Source organism: Ostrinia furnacalis, unplaced genomic scaffold, assembly GCF_004193835.3.
Source record: "Ostrinia furnacalis isolate ACB-3 unplaced genomic scaffold, ASM419383v2 OfSCF0267, whole genome shotgun sequence".
Lineage (NCBI taxonomy): Eukaryota > Metazoa > Arthropoda > Insecta > Lepidoptera > Crambidae > Ostrinia > Ostrinia furnacalis.
The window spans coordinates 580,238-599,773 of NW_021130506.1; the positions used below are offsets into that span (position 1 = coordinate 580,238).

The 19,536-nt window shown below is 39.3% G+C and overlaps 1 protein-coding gene across 3 annotated transcripts; it reads right to left on the minus strand.

Annotated features, from left to right (window-relative positions):
- Window positions 1-273: 273 nt before the first annotated feature.
- sty (sprouty signaling antagonist) lies at window positions 274-17,626 on the minus strand. 3 transcript variants are annotated; one of them, XM_028311886.1, is made up of 2 exons: window positions 17,524-17,626; window positions 274-1,401 (listed from the first exon to the last, which is right to left on the minus strand). In XM_028311886.1, exon 2 carries the CDS (start codon window positions 1,342-1,344, stop codon window positions 712-714), a length of 633 nt encoding a protein of 210 aa, XP_028167687.1. In that variant the 5' UTR covers window positions 1,345-1,401; window positions 17,524-17,626; the 3' UTR covers window positions 274-711. The 3 variants fall into 3 exon arrangements, with proteins under 3 accessions (XP_028167687.1, XP_028167679.1, XP_028167694.1); XM_028311878.1 differs by lacking the exon at window positions 17,524-17,626 and adding an exon at window positions 4,712-4,995; XM_028311893.1 differs by lacking the exon at window positions 17,524-17,626 and adding an exon at window positions 4,387-4,701.
- Window positions 17,627-19,536: the final 1,910 nt, after the last annotated feature.

Genomic DNA, 19,536 nt, shown 5'->3' on the forward strand with positions numbered 1-19,536 from the left:
TTATTTTATTTCACATAAGTAGAAATGTCATCCACCATTAGCGCAATTCTTATAAATCAATTTTGTAATATGGCCATCATCTAACAAGGAATGCTTGGCAAGAACATTCAAGGTGGGTGAACTGTATAACATTTACTTTGTGTCTGATAATTTCATTATCTTAGGCCAAGATGCAACTTTGTTGAAGTTGTAAATTGGCAAAGGGGCGAAAAAAAAACATAATAGTAAACATTCGTATTATTTATAATATAATTGCTGTCGTTTTATTTACAAATAAATACAAATTCAGTTAATAAATAAATGGTAAATTATCTACATCTTAATAAGTATGTTTTATATCTCATTTCTTAATCTTCTCTGGATTTGTGTGGAATCCAAAATACTAACGTTATCGTTTTCTTATGACACGTTACGGTCTCAAGAAAATTTGAGACTTTCGACGTTCAGCGACACGTTCACGTACATTCACACTATACGACTATATTTACAAGGTAGATAGGTACACGTAGAAGATTCACTCAGTGAGCGCGGGGCGCTCGTCCGTGTCGGCCCCGCGCCCTCACACCACTCAGCACTCGGACCAGGCACAGATCACTGAGTCCACCCCCGCGCGGTCCGAAGCTCTCCGCTCGCCAATAAATATTTGTACAACGCAGACGCACTCGCGCCGCTCGACTCGGCGCTTCGGAGGGCGCGGGCGGCGCGGCGGGACTAGATAATACTGGAGAGCCGCGGCGGAGGCTCGGGGCAGCGGCAGCCGGAGCGGCGGCAGCGCGCGTACAGCGCCGCGCCCGCCGCCGCGCACCCGCGCAGCGGCCAGTACAGCCACAGGCACGGCAGCGGCAGCGCCAGCGCGCCCACGCACGCCAGCCGCGGCCCGCACGCGCACGGCTCGCCCGCCTCCTCCTCGCCGCTCCCGCAGTGGTAGAACAGCGCTTTAACGCAGCACATGCACGACGCGTAGTCGACGCACGCTTCGGCGCTGCAAAGGCACGAGCCGCACAACCAGCGGGAAGGTAGTGGCCTGGGCCGCGCGCACTGCTCGCATCGACAGCGACCGCACGTATCGCATACGATCGAGTCGGCCGGGCCGGCGCGCCGCTTGTCGGCCGCGGCGGCCGGCTGCGTCGTCACCGGCTTGAGCGGCTGGTGTGCGGCTGTGTTCGTGGCTGGTGCAGCGTGCGCTCGCCGCGGCGCCTCCACGTAGGCGTTGCGCTCGCGCTCGGCCTCGGGTCGCGGCCGGAGCAGCGACACGGTAGGCTGGCGCGCGCCCGTAGGCCTGTGAACGCGCGCCGCCGGCTTGGGCGGCCGGGGCGGCGCCGCCGGCCCGCCATACTCATCCATTGAGTCCGGCTAACGGCTCTCCGGGCCGTCGCCTTCCTGTTCCCTCATCGTCCCCACCTGCAGACAACAGAAATACATTCATTAGTTACAAGGTTCATTTGAAATGGGACAGCTTGCTTGAAATCACAATATGTCCCAAAGGTGTAAAACGGACCTTGACAGGGTAAAGCTATCCATGCATATAGGTAATCATTTGAATGCATTACAATTTACATTATGCCATTGCATTTCCGAGAAGCCGTAACGGTTCAATAGATTTGTAATTGATCGATGCATAAACTACAAATAAACTCATGTTCAAATCCATTCATATTCATCCATTCCCTCTAAAACCATAATCAATTTTATCACTGATGTGTGAGAGGAGTACCTAAGATGTGTGTCTTCTTCGGAGAAGTATTAAGGAGACGTGTGTTGATTTTTTTACTGTTTTGATTGAGTACATCCTTTTTTGTAACGAAAATACCGTATCCCAGTTTCTATTATAATGAATCATCTTACACTAAAGCTATACACCCAGGCCAGTGACAATCATCTAGCTAGAGCTCTTAGCACCTTGTGAAGTTGTGACCTTTATCCTAGACAAATTTTCTTTCAATGTGGATGTAATCTGATGTTTTTTTCAAATGACCATATTATTTGATGATACATGGTCAAATGACATCAGACTATATTTTATGTTGCAAAATAGCATCTATAATGACTGCATAAGACACCACAGTAAAGCATGATGTGCTATCGTCTTGCCAAAATTATGGATTAAAGAAATTGTTTCGGAAGTTGAACTGGTCTTTATATACCGACAACTTTTCATGTTAAGTGTTACATCTCAACGTGACTGCTGTCTTCCTGGCATAAACGTGAATTTAACATTCTTTATGTAATAATTTATTACCTAATAGACTTTCATCGTCCGTATCGATTTGCTCTTTTACATGCAGGAGCTTTTAAAGACTTGAATGTTTACATATAAAGAAGTAGAATATGGCTTATTAAATGATATTAGTTGTATCTTCATGTCGTTATGTATCTCCATTAAAATCTGCAGTATATTTTTCTTGATCAAGTAGCCTTTATGACTTAGATAAGTATATTATCGCAGTAAATATGTCGATGATATTTCCAATAAGTGTTTTGTTGACTTCTTCTTCTTTAATCCAAATCTTCTTAAATTACTATTAATTAATCATAGTTGTCTCATCATCTCGGTTGTGTATTTACGTCTTTATACCATATTTTTCTTGTATTTGACGCTTAATTTTAATAACTTTTAGTTGAATCAGCTTATCAGTCTTGCTTGTAATGTCAAATGTAATATTTTTATAGATAAGCCTTTTCGATAATCGTATTCGGATCGGATCGGCGGCATCTGATTCATATGTTCAAATAAGATGCTACATGTAGGAATATGGTTATCCATAGGGTATGATAAGGTATTTCAATATAAACTAGAATCAGGTTTAGGTTATTTCATGTCAGTATATTCTTCTTGAGGTTATAATTCTTGGTTGTGTCTGTTATGAATTGATCGATAGCAACAAAGCCATTATTTTTTTAAAAATATGTAGAGCCAACTCATAATGGTTGGATAACATGTTTTCATCGATGTAAATATTTGCTCTTCAGTAATAAATTTCAACAATTTCAAACAACGTATCATGCATTTTTCGTTTCAAAACATAATGCAATGAATCGAGTTTACTGAATTGTTGTTCGGGCATGGTTGGGGCTTTCTTATTGCAGTGGTTGGACCCCTTTGTTGAAAGCCACCTTTCATTTTCGTTTTTATCTTCTCTCAGAATAGATTTCATTGAATCCTTCCTGGAATCTTAGAAGCTCTACAATAGGCTTTATTTCGATCACAGCAGTTACGTGAAATCAACAACATTACGTTTTCGACTTAATTGAAATCACTTGTAAAGAAATTGGAAAAAGAAACGGTATCATCAGGATCTATGGTAGGTAGATGTTTATGAGATTATATTCTCCAACAGCACCATTGCTGTTTTACAATGAATGAAGTAATTCATACTCGAGGAATGATATGGTGAGTAGCAGTAGTATACGTTCAATAAAAGTTGTTTTTCTTGAATGCTTGTGCTTGATTTGGATTAAGCTTTCAAAATCGTTGATATTTGAAGTAGTTTCTATAAATTGTTCTGCAATTCTTGACGGATAAAATGCTTAAGTTTAGGTAATGTGTAGAATACACTGGAATTTTCTATCATTATTCACTCTGGTATGGTATAAAGATTAAATGGTACCTATCTACTTAAAAGTGGAATATCCTTTTGAAGGTCTTCGTATTGTCAATGACTAATGTTGTATTTTATATCTCGTTCATTTGGCTTTGAAAATGGATTCTAGCAAGATTCAGATTTAAAATCTTCGAAAGACTTCAATTTAATGGTCTTATTTTGTTTTGTCTAAATAAACGCGTTATCTAAATAGTTCGTTACAAGATATAAAAGAGTTTAAATTGCCATTGTTTACAATAACTCTTTATCTGTGTTCACGGTTATCATTTTTTGTCGAAATTCGTCCAGCAGTTGCTATAATAAATATATTCTTTTCTTAATATCTGCCTGATTGCGGGTAGTTTTGGATATTTTTCAAATTAGGACTCGTTGCTTTCGCTGTTTAGAAACTCGTACTCGAAAGTGTTTTGGTTGTTTTAGAGTTTTGTAACAGTCTCATTGCATGGTCCCGGTTTCCAAGCAAGTCATGTCTCGTTACTTTCGTGTCGTTGCATTAGATGTTTTTGTTGGTTCGGTTCCATAAATGAAAGCGTTATTATGTGTCGGCGGCGACCGCGGCGGACTCGCGCACGTGTGCCGCCGGGCGGCGCGGCGCGGCGAGGCGTCGGCTCTCGTCATTCATGTTAGCTCGATTTCTTCGCAAATGTAATTACTACCCACGCAAACCTATGTGGTCTAAATTTAAAATCCGGCCGTTCCGAATTAACACAAGTTCAATCTGCTATCGGGGCACGAGCGATCCAGTCGCTGTGAGGTGTTCCACCTCAGGATGTCATGTACTTACGAACCAGACGGTCCACGGTCACACGTCTCCTACACACATCTTTCCACAAGGGCACTTGGACCGTTTGGTCCCACACAACACTGAGCTCTCTTCCGCTCCGCATTGCGGCGGCTTAGGGTACCGCTCCGACACCGCGCCGGAAGATTCACTAACACACAAAAATACGGTATGACCACCGAATTTCAGTCGCGCAAATCCACGGGAAGGTTCATAAGACCGGCGCGGTCCGGAGGGCACCTGGCGCGGGCGGGGGGCGGCCCACGCACCGGCCTCGATTCTCGTCCGCCCGCCGCGCGGTTATCACTGCAATATGGCCGCTACTCACTTCCTCGCTGAAGTTCTTCGTTGATTTCTACTCCTGATCTCGACGACGGCGTTTTTTGTAACCGTTCCGAACTCGTGCGGATTCACTGCACTTATTCTTATACACATTTTAAAGGAAAACCGGGAGCGCTAGCGCTACGCTCCGACGAAACGACCGTTCCGTTCGCTGGCACATTCCGCACTGGCGTCGGCCGCGGGCGCGGGTCGGCGGGAGAGGCCGCGCTCCCCCCGTCTCTCGCCACGCCGCCCGCGCCTCGCCTTTTTATGAATGGAAGGCGGCCATACTGAATGAACCGCGTACACGGAGCGGTTGGCCGCTATTTTCGCGGGCGAGCGACGTTAGGGGTCCGGGGGGCGGGGGCCGGAAGCGGGCTGCGAGCGCTCGCGGTGCCAAATTTTGCGGCGCGGGCGGCGGCAGCGGATGTGCTCGTTTACCGAGCTTCCGGCGAGATCCCCCCGCACAGCCGCATCCGGGAATTGGGTTTCCGGTCGGCGAGAGTCGCGCCACCGGGATGCCGCCCACTTTCGTCCTGCAACGGCCATGCACTCACATTTCACAGGCAACCGTACGTTTTTTCTATAACGAATACTAACGTAAAGGTCAAACGTGGCACTCGAAATCAGGAGGTTATTTTTCACTGGCACTGGAGCGAAAGTGTTTTAGTTTTAGGAGTTGGGCTGTCTATTTTGGATTGCAGCCGTCGGAAGACTGATGGGCGCGTATGTAACGCTTCCATTCATTCACAAATATAGGGTCCTTCTAAATCAGCTACGTTCCGTTTAATGGGAGCATGTATACGTCACACTGAATACGTTCCCAAAGTTTGAGCCAAAAATTCAGGCTAGTTTCCGAGATAATTAAGGAAACAACTTCATTTCTTATCAACCCAATACAACACCCTGTTCAGCTGATTCACTACTACACTGACAAAAATCCGCACGCACACGAGCTTACGTAATGGCCGCCATTGCGCTTGTGCTGCCGTTGGGCCACTGGCCGCGAACACAAGAGTGCCGCCTGACGACGGACCGGGCGCCACACAAGCTATTCTAGGGCTACTACTAGTTATTTAAGGAATTAAATTAAGCAGAAAATTAAAGTTTATTTATTTTTGGTAACATAAAAAAATCTTAGGATTGCTACCATGTACCTTAATTTTGAGTTTCCGATATTTCGGCACTGTTGCAAGCGCCGGAAATATCGGAAACTCAAAATTAAGGTACATGGTAGCAATCCCGTCAGTAACAATGATGACTATTCCAAAGATTATGATTATATCAAAGATATTTAGTCCTACCCACCTTATCTTCAGATGATTATTTGAATCTCAATACTGAGTGTCTTTTCATCTTTAATTTAATTTCTTGGCGACCTATTTTCAAATCTTCAGCTACTTAAACTGAGTTGCGACTTACACCACAAAACACAAAACGCTCGCAACAAAGTACTCGTTAAGTCCTGGAGTGAAATCCAAAAGACTTGTTCACTTCTTGACCTCTTCTATTGACTTTGAGTTACTTCAGTTTTACCTGGGTCTGGGCAAATAAAGCCGAGATCTAAGTAAAGGCTGAAACTTTGGTTTAGTCTTTGAAGGTAAATAGGGCTCGGGCGGGATTTGGTCACACAGTTTTATTATTGACTGGAATCCTAAAGGGATAATGTGAACCGTTTTATGCTGATCTTTTATTAATAAGAAGTGTAAGATATATTTTTTGGAGTGAATCCTGAATTTATTATTTGACATTGAGTAGGTATTCACTAATGGCCGACCGTTTCAGCAAGTGGACTGTCAGTAACTTGCATTTAATATGACTATGTTGGTAAATATGAGTGACTAAATACAAGTTAAGACACCTATGTTTAACTTGCATATTTTTAATTCTAGAGCACATTTTGATGAATTTTAATTATAATTATCAAAGCCTAATTTAGATTTTAAAATAACGCCACCGTGGGTTAGAGAATTTGATTTTCTAGAGAAGAAATGAGTTAGCAGAACTTGGCTAAGCATTTATAAAATGAGTGAGTGCACCGCTGACTTTACGCCTCCAACTGTTGACTCCATCTCTTGTATACTTGTAAAGTAGAATACTGATATAATAATAGTGTCGTAGCTGATCTATAACTAGCTATGTTTCTTATAATAATGCGTAGATGACGTCATGGGTGTTCGGTGAACTTATTTGTACGTTTCGCTTACGATTGTAAAGTTTGTAGCGAAAGTTCCAAAATGTACCTTAACATCTAAGGTTTTAGGATCTTTTAATGACTTTTGCTGCGGACTGCACACTGAAGATTACTACGAACGATTACTTTGTTTTTTTGTATTTTGTAAATACATTGTAACGAGAGAAAAGGGGGTATTAATAAATATTATAAAAAATGATATGGTGTTTTATTAAATACTATTGGCTAGCACAAAGAGAAAGGAAGAAATTATTTCCAGAAATTTTGAAAAATCTGGTATTACCTCGTTGTTATCACATAATACGGTGTAGGTAAGTGGTAGGTACCATCGGCAACAGTGTTACTTACCATTTCCTGCCATGTCGTCTCGTTCTATCGCAAAGAATCACCATTTGATGAGAGCGAGAGCAAAAACGGAAATGGATAGTTAACAGTGTGGCCGTGTGTACATGATCTTCAAAATCTTCAGGTAATTGTGACCTACCAAAAAACAAGTGCAATACTTAGCGGGTTAGAACCCCGTAAGGACTTATACATTATGAACTGAAATTCTTCGATATTCTGCTTTCTTTCAGCCGGTTTCAGCTATTTTCTTATGGTTGGAGGTTAATGTAAGTATTTATCGTTAAGATGAAAATGTTTCTTATGACTCAACTTTTATGGATTTAATCATGTGTAATATGTAATTCGTTTAATAATCAGATTAGGCACGAACGAATAATTCAGCCCAAATAAAATAAATCTGTTCCCATAAGCGTTTGGCGACAAAAATATAAAGGTACCTACCTATTTTCAATCTCGAGGCGCACAAAAGAAGTGTATTACATCCAACATCTGACAATTCACATACAAACACTCGTCTCTCATACGAAATGATAAAAGCACATCGGAGTAATATTAGGGCGTGTCTATAATGGAGTACTGAGTTAAAATATTACTATAACTAATGAATTCTATCAATAGACAAAAATACTTTGGCAATTAATAGTAATATGTGAAATAGTTTTTGAGTTATGAGGGGGTCAAAAAGGCTCCAAATGTTTCGTGTAATATTACACACGGTGCTGCTTGCCCAGTTCTGTTACTTGAACTTGGCTTGATATGCTAACGCGTGTCTAAACTCAATTTATTAAAGAAACAAAAGATCATACTCAGTAGAAGAAGCAATTTTTTTTTAAATTCTTAAGCAAATAATTTGGACAGCGTTGGTATCAATTAACACTAGAAAGGCCGCCGTCCCATTTTTGTCCCACTAGCGAGTTTGATCAGCTCTAACTTTTTTATTTTTCAACGAAAGTCCATGAAACTTTTTGACTTTTTCTGATTTATTGAATTTTATAATTTTTTAATGTTTTTGATAATATAACATTAATAGAAATTTTTTTAAAATCGGTTTTACCTAGAAGCGCCACTGGGTCAATTTTGTCCCACCCTGGTATTTGCCACAATAATTTGATGAAGAGTCCTTGTTTCAAGGAGATACGAAAGTGGAGAGGTGAGGAGAGTTTAGGTGACTCGTGACAATGCAGAAATGTAAATATATTGTACTAGTTTTTGCCTGTGACTTCACCCGTGAGAAATTAAGTTTATCATAGAAAGACCTAATTTCTTGACACTTATCGTTGATTTTTGACCAAATAACTGAATATTATTCTAAATTATAGCCTATATTCTGTTATTCTGAAGTATTGACAATAAAATTGCAAAGTTTTATTAAGATCGGCTTAGTATTTTTTGCGTAAAAGAGTGAAAAAACATCCATTGATCTAACCATGAATCCATACTCACTTAGTTCAAGTTCCAGGCATATATCCACCTATTCATCCATCCTATCCATTCATCAGTCCATCCATCCTTCAATTCATCAATATTTATTAACTTTTAAATTTATAATATTAGTAGGAAGATGGCATCTAGACATAAGCCAGTTCATACATTGTATGATTTGATACATTTTTAAAATGTGTGACTTATAAAATTTTGAAGATTAAACATACATACTTTTCATTGTAATTGGTCAAAAACTTCGTTGTTTGTGTACAGATAACAGAAAAATAACCATACCTATAGAAATTACTAAACACATATTACACCAGATAGACCAAAAACCATAAAAAAAAAACTTTGTGCAAAATGTGCACTATTATTTTTAAGATATTTATTTTTTCTTTAAAAATAATAACGACTAGTTAAAGTAGTAATTTCATGATTTTAATACAGTATACCACCACGTAATATGTGACAATTTTTAGATGAAACCAAAAATATCTAAATTTTAATAATTCCAAATTAAAATTGAATACATTATATTTTTAAAGAAATAAGTACATATTGTTTTAACCACATAGATAAACCTTTTTTTAAGGATACTACAAATAGTTTTAACCATAATATTCATGCCTGAAACTAAAAAATGTTACAAAATACATGCTGGGACAAAATTGACCCAGCGGCGCTTTTAGGGGGGTCGTAATCTTCGGCACTTCTAGTGTTAATCCGTTTTACTGTGATTAACATAAGATAATAAGGATAGACAACGATATGAGAGTAGGCCTGCAACATTTTAAAGTGATAGCTCGCCCAATCAGTCGATCAGCTAATCGGCTATCAGCTGTGACGACTGCTGTGAGTTGTTATGACGTGAGTGTAAACAACAAAAAAGTGTGCAGTGGTAGTGAGCGTTGTGTGTGTTGTCTCGTGTTCCTGTGCAGAATGAATACACTACAGCTTTGTTGTGTGAGTAAAAAATACAGCATGTTCCATTATGTAAGACGAAATGAATTTTTATTTTTGTTAGAAAATGTAACTTTGTAAAATCATTATAAAACACATACTCAAATTTGGTGAACTTGTTCAGTGTACCGTATAGATGCCCCCATTAAAAGGAATGTAGCTAGTTTAGAAGGACCCTGTATAATTTGGCAGCGCGTGATGGAGGCGCGCGAGCGGGCGTCGACGACGTCTGTTATCGCGCCGGTAATTTTCGCAAGGTTGCAGCGACAATAAGGCGCGTTGTACACGCGTGTCTCTGTGTCAAGGACGAGCGATAACGCCGCACACGGCAGCAGCTGGGCCAGGCTGAGCGCGACAACACGGCCCATCACCTAACTAACAACTACACTACTTACGCGCCCCTATACCTACTTCGACTCGTGCGCTCCGGGAGCGCGCGGTCTTGCGATCTCTACTCATTTTGTATCTAATTGAGTTGATTGACATATGAACTTAAAACCTTCTTTTTATCGCTCTCAAAGACGTCTGAACCACAGACATGAGATAAAATTAATATCTCAATAATAACAATATGTACGAGTATGTAATGTAGTTGTTTATTGAGACAAAATTACTTGGTAAGCGAAATGTATGAGGAATCTAATTAAATATTATCATAGTCTAGGAATGTTCACGGTGTTATGCAATGTATTTGGTGTATCATCAATCAAACGACGGTACAGCGTTAAAATATCTGATAAAGATGCAAAATGGTATGAAATTCAAGAGATTTCAGCAGAAGACATGATTGATCATATTATTATGTAAAGACAAATAATTCAAGCCTTGGGCAAACAAAACAAATGAGTTTTATCGCGTTGAATGAATAACCGGCGGAAAAGTCACGAGGAAACAAAAAGTAATACACTTAGAACAAAGAGCGGTCATTGCAACCGTGAATGGAATCGGAGGGACGGCAGCCATTATGAAAAAAATCTACCTGGCCCGTTCATTCGTCTGAGTTCTATTGTTGAGATGCAGCCGCTCGTAATCGTCACAGTCCCAGACCTTTGCCGGTTCAGGAGCCCAAACGACATTACCGGCCCCGACTTCAATGAAACACACGTTATCGCGATCTTGGTACCCACATTGATGAATCTTGAAATAATAATGGCGCGTTTTTTGTCCAAGAACACGCCATTACGGCATGCGAAAATTAGTAGAAGACACAAAAAGTGCATCCTAAGTTTTTGTACGTCCGTTAACGGTTACGAGTTCCGGTACAAAATATTTATTTTTTAATGGCGATAAAATGGTGAACACTTCGCCGACACTCATTCATTTCAGGGAACATCGTATTGAATCGATATTAAAGTTGTTACGAAACGCGAAACCAATTATGGAGGAACAATGGGTGCGACAATGGGGCCTAAATAGGAGTTAGTGAAACCGATACCTCTTTGAACGATGCATAGGAAGGCTCAGGCTTCTGTAGTTCCTGGACATTGTACCTACAATGAGCTTAACCAGAAACCTGACAAATGTTTTCCCTTTTAATGACCATCAACAGTTACCTCCGATTTTGTTTCCAATAATGATGAAGCAATGACTCTACATTTCATTGAATTATCTATTTTTACTGAAGTCACTGTAAATTAGGTGATTGAAAATTATTTTTAAAGCTTTGAATATTATATTTAGTATACTATTTGGTAAAATAATATAAAATATGAAAATTCACGTAGACTCTACACCTTTGCTTCAACTAAGTCAGTAGTTTCTTGCGCTACTTCTTCTCAGCACTGGCCCATTTATTTTCCCGAAGAAGTGGAAGGGTTAATACTGGGACGTGTATAAGTCCTTTTGAAAAGTCTACTTACAAAAATAAATGAGGTTTATGGGTTTTTTAGCGTCCTATGACACTAAGCTTTAGGTAACTGAAAAATATTGAAAAGCTTTAAGAGTAGCTTTGATTAGTGAAAAAACATGACTTATTTTAAGTTTTGAAAAATGAGATCTAATGCGATTAATTAGGTTTGGTGCCTTAATTCAGGCACATAATAGATAATGTTTTGAGTTAATTAATGTAAATATTACTTAATACCTCATAATCTTTACTTCTGTGTTCTATTACTAAGCTTTTAGCTCTACATACTTTCAAGAGTGAATGCTAGTTCCCAGTAGTTATTCCTGGTACATTACTTATGCAACAAATAAATTGCACTTTATGAATTTGTGATAAGATTAATATGTAATACTTTTCAAAATTATCTAAATGACCTTTACAAAATTTTTATATTACTTTGTAAAGCTATTAGTTTTTATTCGAATGTTGGTAGAGCATATTTTTATGTGGTGTTTGGAGTGGGCACCATTATCTGTGGCGATAGAAATCAGGTTTCGTTTGTTATGCAGTGGGCGGCTGACGGCGGAAGCGGCGCTTTCCATCCGCCTTGCACCTACTATGCACTTAAATCGATCCCGTACGCTCTATAACTCGATTCGCTTATGAAATCACGCCATATCTATATTATCATCATCATCTATTCGAGATTGCTTATTTGCTCTGATGAAATCAACTCTACAATTTGTAAGTGTATCAGTTAAACTTTACTGCGTTGGATATTTGTTAGGTACAGGTATTAAAAGAGTAGCAGGAATAGGCTACGAAAACAAAATAAGTTTTACTTATCATACGTCGTAGATATTAAAAATATCCCATGTAGAGCTTCAAGTAAATTTTTCAGAAACTGATAACTGTCAATTTATGTTTGTTATTGTAACGGATACTTACTAAAGATTATACAAAACTACCAACTATATTACGAAATAATAAGTCAGTTATTTAATACCGATAAATAAATACTAGGTATAGGTACCTACTGTTTTGAACGCCCATTATCTTTGCGAGTTAAAGAGCTGATAAACAGTTCATTTGAGAGAACTGTTTGTCTAAACTTATTATCGTATTGTGTACCGAATCGTTTGATAACCATACTGGAGTAGTAACGGCGTGGGTGCGTTAAAAAATAATACCGGATGTTTGCCACAGATAAAGCAAACGTGAATGAGATCGAGCGATCCGCAACATAATATTCGCTGGCCATGTTCGCCGACACGACTCGCGTGGACTCATTCCAGCTCTAGAGACGAGCAGGCACTGCGGCACGACGCGGCTCCATGTCACGTCCGACGTCGCAACGATAACCGCACAACGACGCGTCTGTTTCGCCGCACGTTAAATTAAATCGTAAAATATGAAGCGCTATTACGTAAGAACAAAAGCTAGAATGAAGGATCTCATTGAATGGACGGGTGTCGCGCACGACTCGGCCCATTCATGGCACGCACTCATCGCGGTGACCTTAGTTCGTACCGCTCCATGTGCTTATTTAGTGAACGGATGTGTGTAGTAGCGAATATTTGTCGACCGCGTAATTAGGATGATAAACACATTCCTATCGGAGGCGCTGCGAGTACTTTGGCAGTGTTGGTGGTGCCGAAGATGGTGCGTACATATTCTCGTTTTAATTGAAGACAATTACATAAATTCCACGTAGCGGTGAGGCAGGGGAGTGCGGGGAGGAGCGGGCGGCGCGGCGAGGCGGTCGACCTTCCACGAGGCCGTTGCAGCCGCGAGCCCTGTCCACTAGCCCATACTCTCAGCGCTTCCCACCGGCCACCTCGCACTACCAACTCTGACCACTCTAACGGCTAACGTTCTTGCTATCAACGGCTGCGACCACGCCTCGCTTTTAGCCCATCCATGTTGACGTGGATTGCTATCAATATCAACGATTGTGACCGACCTACATCCGTCTATTATGTCCAGACGTCATCAATGTAATCAAAAACAAATTAGTATTACAATGATTACCTATATCATGTGAATTTTAAATATTCGGATGATGTTTTTGTTTGGATTACACATTTTGTCATATTAGCTTTTTCTAAATAAAAAATTATAGAGATCCTACATATTTTGTAAATACAAAGTTACAAATCTTCTAAGTACCTGGGTAATTGAATTAAGGTAATTTCCAACTGCACAGAAACCTTTGTTATTTGCTAGGTATTTTAATGTTCTTTTGTGTCTGAGAATTGGATGTAGATATAATATTTGAACTCGATTCACAAGAAATGTCCACAGCACGTCATAATGAATGAGTGTAATTAACTTTATGTCCTTATATCGTATGTGAGTCAAGGGTAGAGTCCATTTCAAATATTGTTCAAATACAGCTTTTAAAACTATAATTTTAATTGAGAGTTTCCAATACGAGAAACTCTACCTGTTCACAACAAAATTATATGAAGTAGTAACTAGGAATACAAATGCCCACAAGAGTTGTGTTGTACCAACAGCGTATAAAGTTACATTCGTTATTATACATGTAAATGAATATCCAACAAATAACATAATAGAGTCAATTAGCCGACAGCAAACAGAGAGCGTTTGTGAGCGAACAAGGGCCACCGTTTGCCGCGTCAGCTTTTTACGTTCCCTTAACGTCGCCCGTGATTAGAAAATACCAAACTAATGACGCGCGTCCAGGATGTACAATGTTCACTCGAAAAGCAAAAGTAGCTGTGACAGAGAGCGAGTGGAACGTTTACAGTACGGAGTCAGGCCAATGACATCGGGCCCCACCATCGATACGCCGTAAATGGACCAGCACTGCCCTGGCATACCCTACTCTATCATAAGGCCGCAGAACCCCAAATCGCGGAACCGACACCACCCGATCCTCTGTTTCCACGCCAACATCGGCCACACCATGATTTCTACAGTGAAATTAGGTGCGTCCTCTGTTGAAAAATTGAAATTGGTGTAATAAAACATTTGTGTAAACAATGTAATCGTTGATTACTCGATCTAATATTATTGACCATGTTCAGAAATTACGTGTCTCGCGTGTTAACGCTGTCGTTTCATTTGAATTTAATTGTGGCAATTTACATTTTGTTGAGGTAGATGGTAGAGTTTAGATAGTTTGGTGTTATTATCGGGACGTGCAAATGCTAAATGTTTAATGATAAGTTTAAATACTAACTATAGAAGGATATACGGTTATTTTGTACAAATTCTTGCATTTTAAATTTCAGAAACGACATTTATAATTCAGCAGCGCTCTGTATTTTTGGATTTTGCTGAAAATATATCCTATTTCATTTGTACGTTTTCATATGAAATGTAGGTAAACATCTCATGGAAATCAAAAACCCTTGTCCCTTAGGCTCTCTGAATAACTTATAGTTGTACCTAATAAGTACCTAAGTAAATTCATTTGCATTATACTTGTAAACTAACAAGACATTAGTAGGTACTCGTAGAAATTCAGCACATAATAAAATCCTGAATATTTAGGCACAGACAACATCCACTGATAATAATTATGTAATTTATGGCCAATTCCATTTTCGATTTCCTCTAAACATAATTATTGTAATTATTTTTTCTCGTATTAAGTAGTTTCTCTCAACAGAATGCTTCTATACTAACATTGATAACAAATGGACATATTTAATACGACATTAACATTTGCATCTCACTACAAATTATGAAGGTTGCGACCAACAAGAAGTGAGTTGCAATGACAAGAAAATTATAACGATAACGAAGGGGAGCTGGTCGTTAGTCATTGCATCCACGACAGCGCTTCGCTTGAATGCTTTTTGATTGAAGTTAGAGATGTACGATTTGGATTGTATTAAGCTTTACTTAGAATTTCTCCATCCTATGAGATCGGACACTATGTACCTGTCCGTTGAGATACTTTTTCCAGCTGTCAAAACCTTCTTGGCTACTTCTCTATAGTTTCGATGGAAATACCAACGTTTGTAGTTGCTTTTAGGTTCTTTTGAAAAGTCAACTGACTAAATGATTATTGCTTTTACTTCTAAATCAATTACAGTAAATAAACGGAAAAAGTCCATCTTCTCCTACATAACATGTTGTCTTCGTTTTTGTTGAGTTAGTTCAAGGAAATAATTTGGGAAAGTGTCCTCTTATCCCCAATATGGGCATATTCTTAAAGATATGGTGTATTTGAGATAGTTCAAAGTATTATTTGTGAATAGTGTCATCCATATTGAATGTACAGACCTAAGGTTAATTCCTAGAGACACCAGCTGGAATCTTTTCATATTTGGTATACAGCTGGCCCAAATCGGGTGTTATCCAAGTTTGGCGAGACTCGTCTGGTGGCAACCGGGACGCTGGTAGTGATTTACACCTTTGGCGACGAGGTGCGGCTCGTGGGCGGACCGCCGCCCACGCGACGACCACGCGACGACGCAAATTCCAAACCCACCGACGACCGACCCACACCTGCGGTTAGGGCTGACACCAGTCTACCAACTGCCATGTTTGTCACCGGTTAATTGCGAAAATAACCTAATTATAATTTTATTCGTGCTTAGAATTTGCAGCGGACCAGGAGGGCTTTTGCGTCTGGTTTGTAATTGAAGTGGTGCTTTAGAGTATTTAAATATAAAAATGATTTTGAAATAACTGAATGATGATCTCTACATAGCAGTTCTATGTAAAAATAATATAAAATAATTAATTATGAACCAATATTTATGACCACAATGAAATTGAATATAAACGATGCTATAGGTAGAGCATACACATTTTAACACCTCTACGAGGAAGGAAATTTAAAATTATTATTAATGAAGAGTAGAGCAAAGCAAATGGCAGCCCTGTGCGTGCTCTTTGAGGAACACCACATTTACATGTCATATGATTTTAAATATCATTCGAATTTCAACTGTATGTCGTCACACAATCGGTTCCACTACTGCCGTTATCGAAAAACTAAAATTGCCGTCCACTTTTGTACAATTTCACCAAACTAGGGAACTATGACTGTGTCACGTCAAAGCTAGGTTACATGAACTTCGAAAAGCCCGTGAATAACTGTTAAGTTAGGTTAGTTACAATGATTGTACTAGACAGACTGGACTACTTTCATTTCTTTTGAAATCTAGATCAATCGTAGTTGTGGTGTTATTATGGTTTTATTTTGGTAACTCTATCTTTTAACAAATCGCAAATTACTTAAATACCTCACGATTTTTTGTATTTGATAAATGAGTATTAATAACGAAGATTTTCCCTGTTCAATGGATGGAAAATTTCACATGAAGAGTTAGTGGAATCATCAAGCAAACACCGAGCGTATTTTAATGCGTAGTACCACTTATGATCGCCTCTCATCTGTGCAACAATACCTTCTTTGACCATTATCTCTTTTACATTGTGATTGTTATTTTAGTCGATACTTGCGCAAGAACGGGTTATCGTTGGTTTTTTTATCGAAATGACGGCACTACCGGGTGTGTACTGTGTATTCGTCGAGGTCAAAATTGAATGAATGGCCTGTTATTACTTTATGTGCTCGTTTAAACAGCACTATGTATTAAATGTGTAAAAAATAAGTAGGTACAATGTGTTTGTAACAAGTAGCAAATAAAATAACATAGAGGTTGGTCTTTACGGCGATGAATTTTAATATATCGATCTGATTTCATTAAATAAGATCCTAATAAGAATACATTTAAAATATTTATCTTTTTAAACATATGAGTTCTTTAAGTTCGTTTTTGTTATAATTTGGATGACTACGATTTTCCTTTTTGTGGATGAATGAATATGAATAGAAAAGTTATGAAGTTCGCCAAAGGCCATGACTATGTCTTTGGTTTGGCTTTTCATTTGATTAAGTTAATGTTAGAGAGACCTTGTAAAAGATCTAACTTCGTACTGAAAGGTTACATAAGGATGTGTACGTACATGTTACCCAATCGTAGGTATTATTGGACATAATGTGATACTTTATAAGTTAACTTACTTCATTCTTAATATACTCAGTATGATAACAGTAGTTAGGTCCTCTTTCACTTACCTACATGATACGTGAGCACAAGCAAACTGCACCTGCAACAAAAACAAAAAATACATAAAAAACAGGAATTACCGAAATGTAGGTTTCATCATGTTACTTATGAAGATGGAAGCTATGGACATGTCATACCATAGTAATTCAAATATGTAATTGATTTTCTTTGTTGTTTTCCGAGTTGTCTTAGCAAATACATGTGCCTAACCTACCTACATCTTGTCTGAGATCAGTAAATATTATTATCATACATTATTTTAGGCATCTGTGTTACACAGAACGGACGCGACCCGTGAACAGGTGAGAGAGCTGTACCGAGAATACGCTAGCCGCGTAGAGTTTCACTCGAACGAGTGCGAAATATTGAATGCGGATAACAAAATCATTTGTTTGAAATAAAAATATTCATCATGAATGAATAAACAATTCCACGTTCATAGCGTTAATCAATGAGTTGCATGCAGGCAAGAGTCCGAGTGGATGGCGAGCTCATTGATCGATCGGCTCGATAGCTACCACTACAGGTACAGCGCACACTGGTCGAGCGCTCACGCGCAGTGTTGCCAGTCGGGTCTTGTCAGAAATTACCATAAATATAAAAAAAATGTAACCTTTTTGAATAAAAAGTAACCTGGGGGGGGGGAGCGATTGTGTAAGGTTGTCCATGGATGGAAAATGAATACAATTGATCATCAATCGTTTACCTAATTGACCATGAAAACCGAAAAGTGACCGGTCGTATAAAAACGTTTCATGGATTGATTTAAAAAACATTCGCTAAACCTCATTTTTTTAACAAATAATAAATCAAATTCATGTTTAAATGCAGTTTATGACATAATTTTTAAATTGTCACTATTAATATTTTTTACTGAATAACCTGTAAAAGTTAATTCTACAATTTCTGAAAAGTAACCTAAAAGTAACCTTTTCATTAGTGTAACCTAAAAGTAACCAATGCAGTTCAAAAGTAACCTAAAAGGTTACAAAAGTAACCTTCTGGCAACACTGCTCACGCGCAAAGAAAACCGGATGGCGCACACAGGCGCGCGCGCTGGTGTGCGTTCGTGCGCAAAGGATTTCCTACCGCCCCGCGCCGCGCCCGCAGACCTGTTGCGCCGCTACCGGAGTTACGCCGCATAGTTACCGACTCGCTATGCCTCCGCGGCCCGGCCAGTGCCCACGCACGCACACAGACGCGCCCGAACACTTAATGAGGATCATTTCGATTTTTAGCTGTGAATGCAGATTTATAGGGCTAAGAAATCCTTAATACACAGTCCAAAAATTTTTGTTCTACGACAAAAATTGACGAAGTTATGGCCAAATTACTAAAAAAGTTCACTGACCGCCCGGCGCGGGACCGTTGACGTCATTGTATCCGATCCGAACGCTGCGGGCGTACTGCGTGGATAGAAAATATTTTTTTCTAGCCAAACTATCAGTTTGAGAGAAAAACTTGTAATGACATATATTCATCAGAATAAAGTGAGCTATCGATAGGTAATTTTAAAAATAGAAATTGTGAAAAATAACGCAAAAAATCCATACGCTCATACGATTCAATGGAACGCAGAGACGCGATTGGGGTCTCCGCGGTGGTATATTTGCCGATTTATTCAAATAAAGTGTTCATAAGTGTTGTTAGAGTCATATCTTCTTCCAAGTAAAATATAAAAATGTATAAGTATTAATTTAATTTTATTTACTTCTAACAATAAGGTATAGCTGAGGCAGATACACTCTGCCTAGGCTACAAGACATTTCTATGCAGATCATTTCGATGTACACGCAATACCTACCTGTTATTTAGTTTTTCTGAGTTAAACCTACGTACCTACCTATCTATTCGCCGTTCCCATGGGCGGACCAGCTGCTGCAGGAAAGGACAGCTGCTCCCTCCTGGAAATCTATTTAATCTTAGCCTAGAAGCTGGGTATGACCCCCCCCCAGGCCAGAAACTGGGTATTAGCATCATATTATTATGTTCAATACAATCATTAAGTTACACTCACCCCA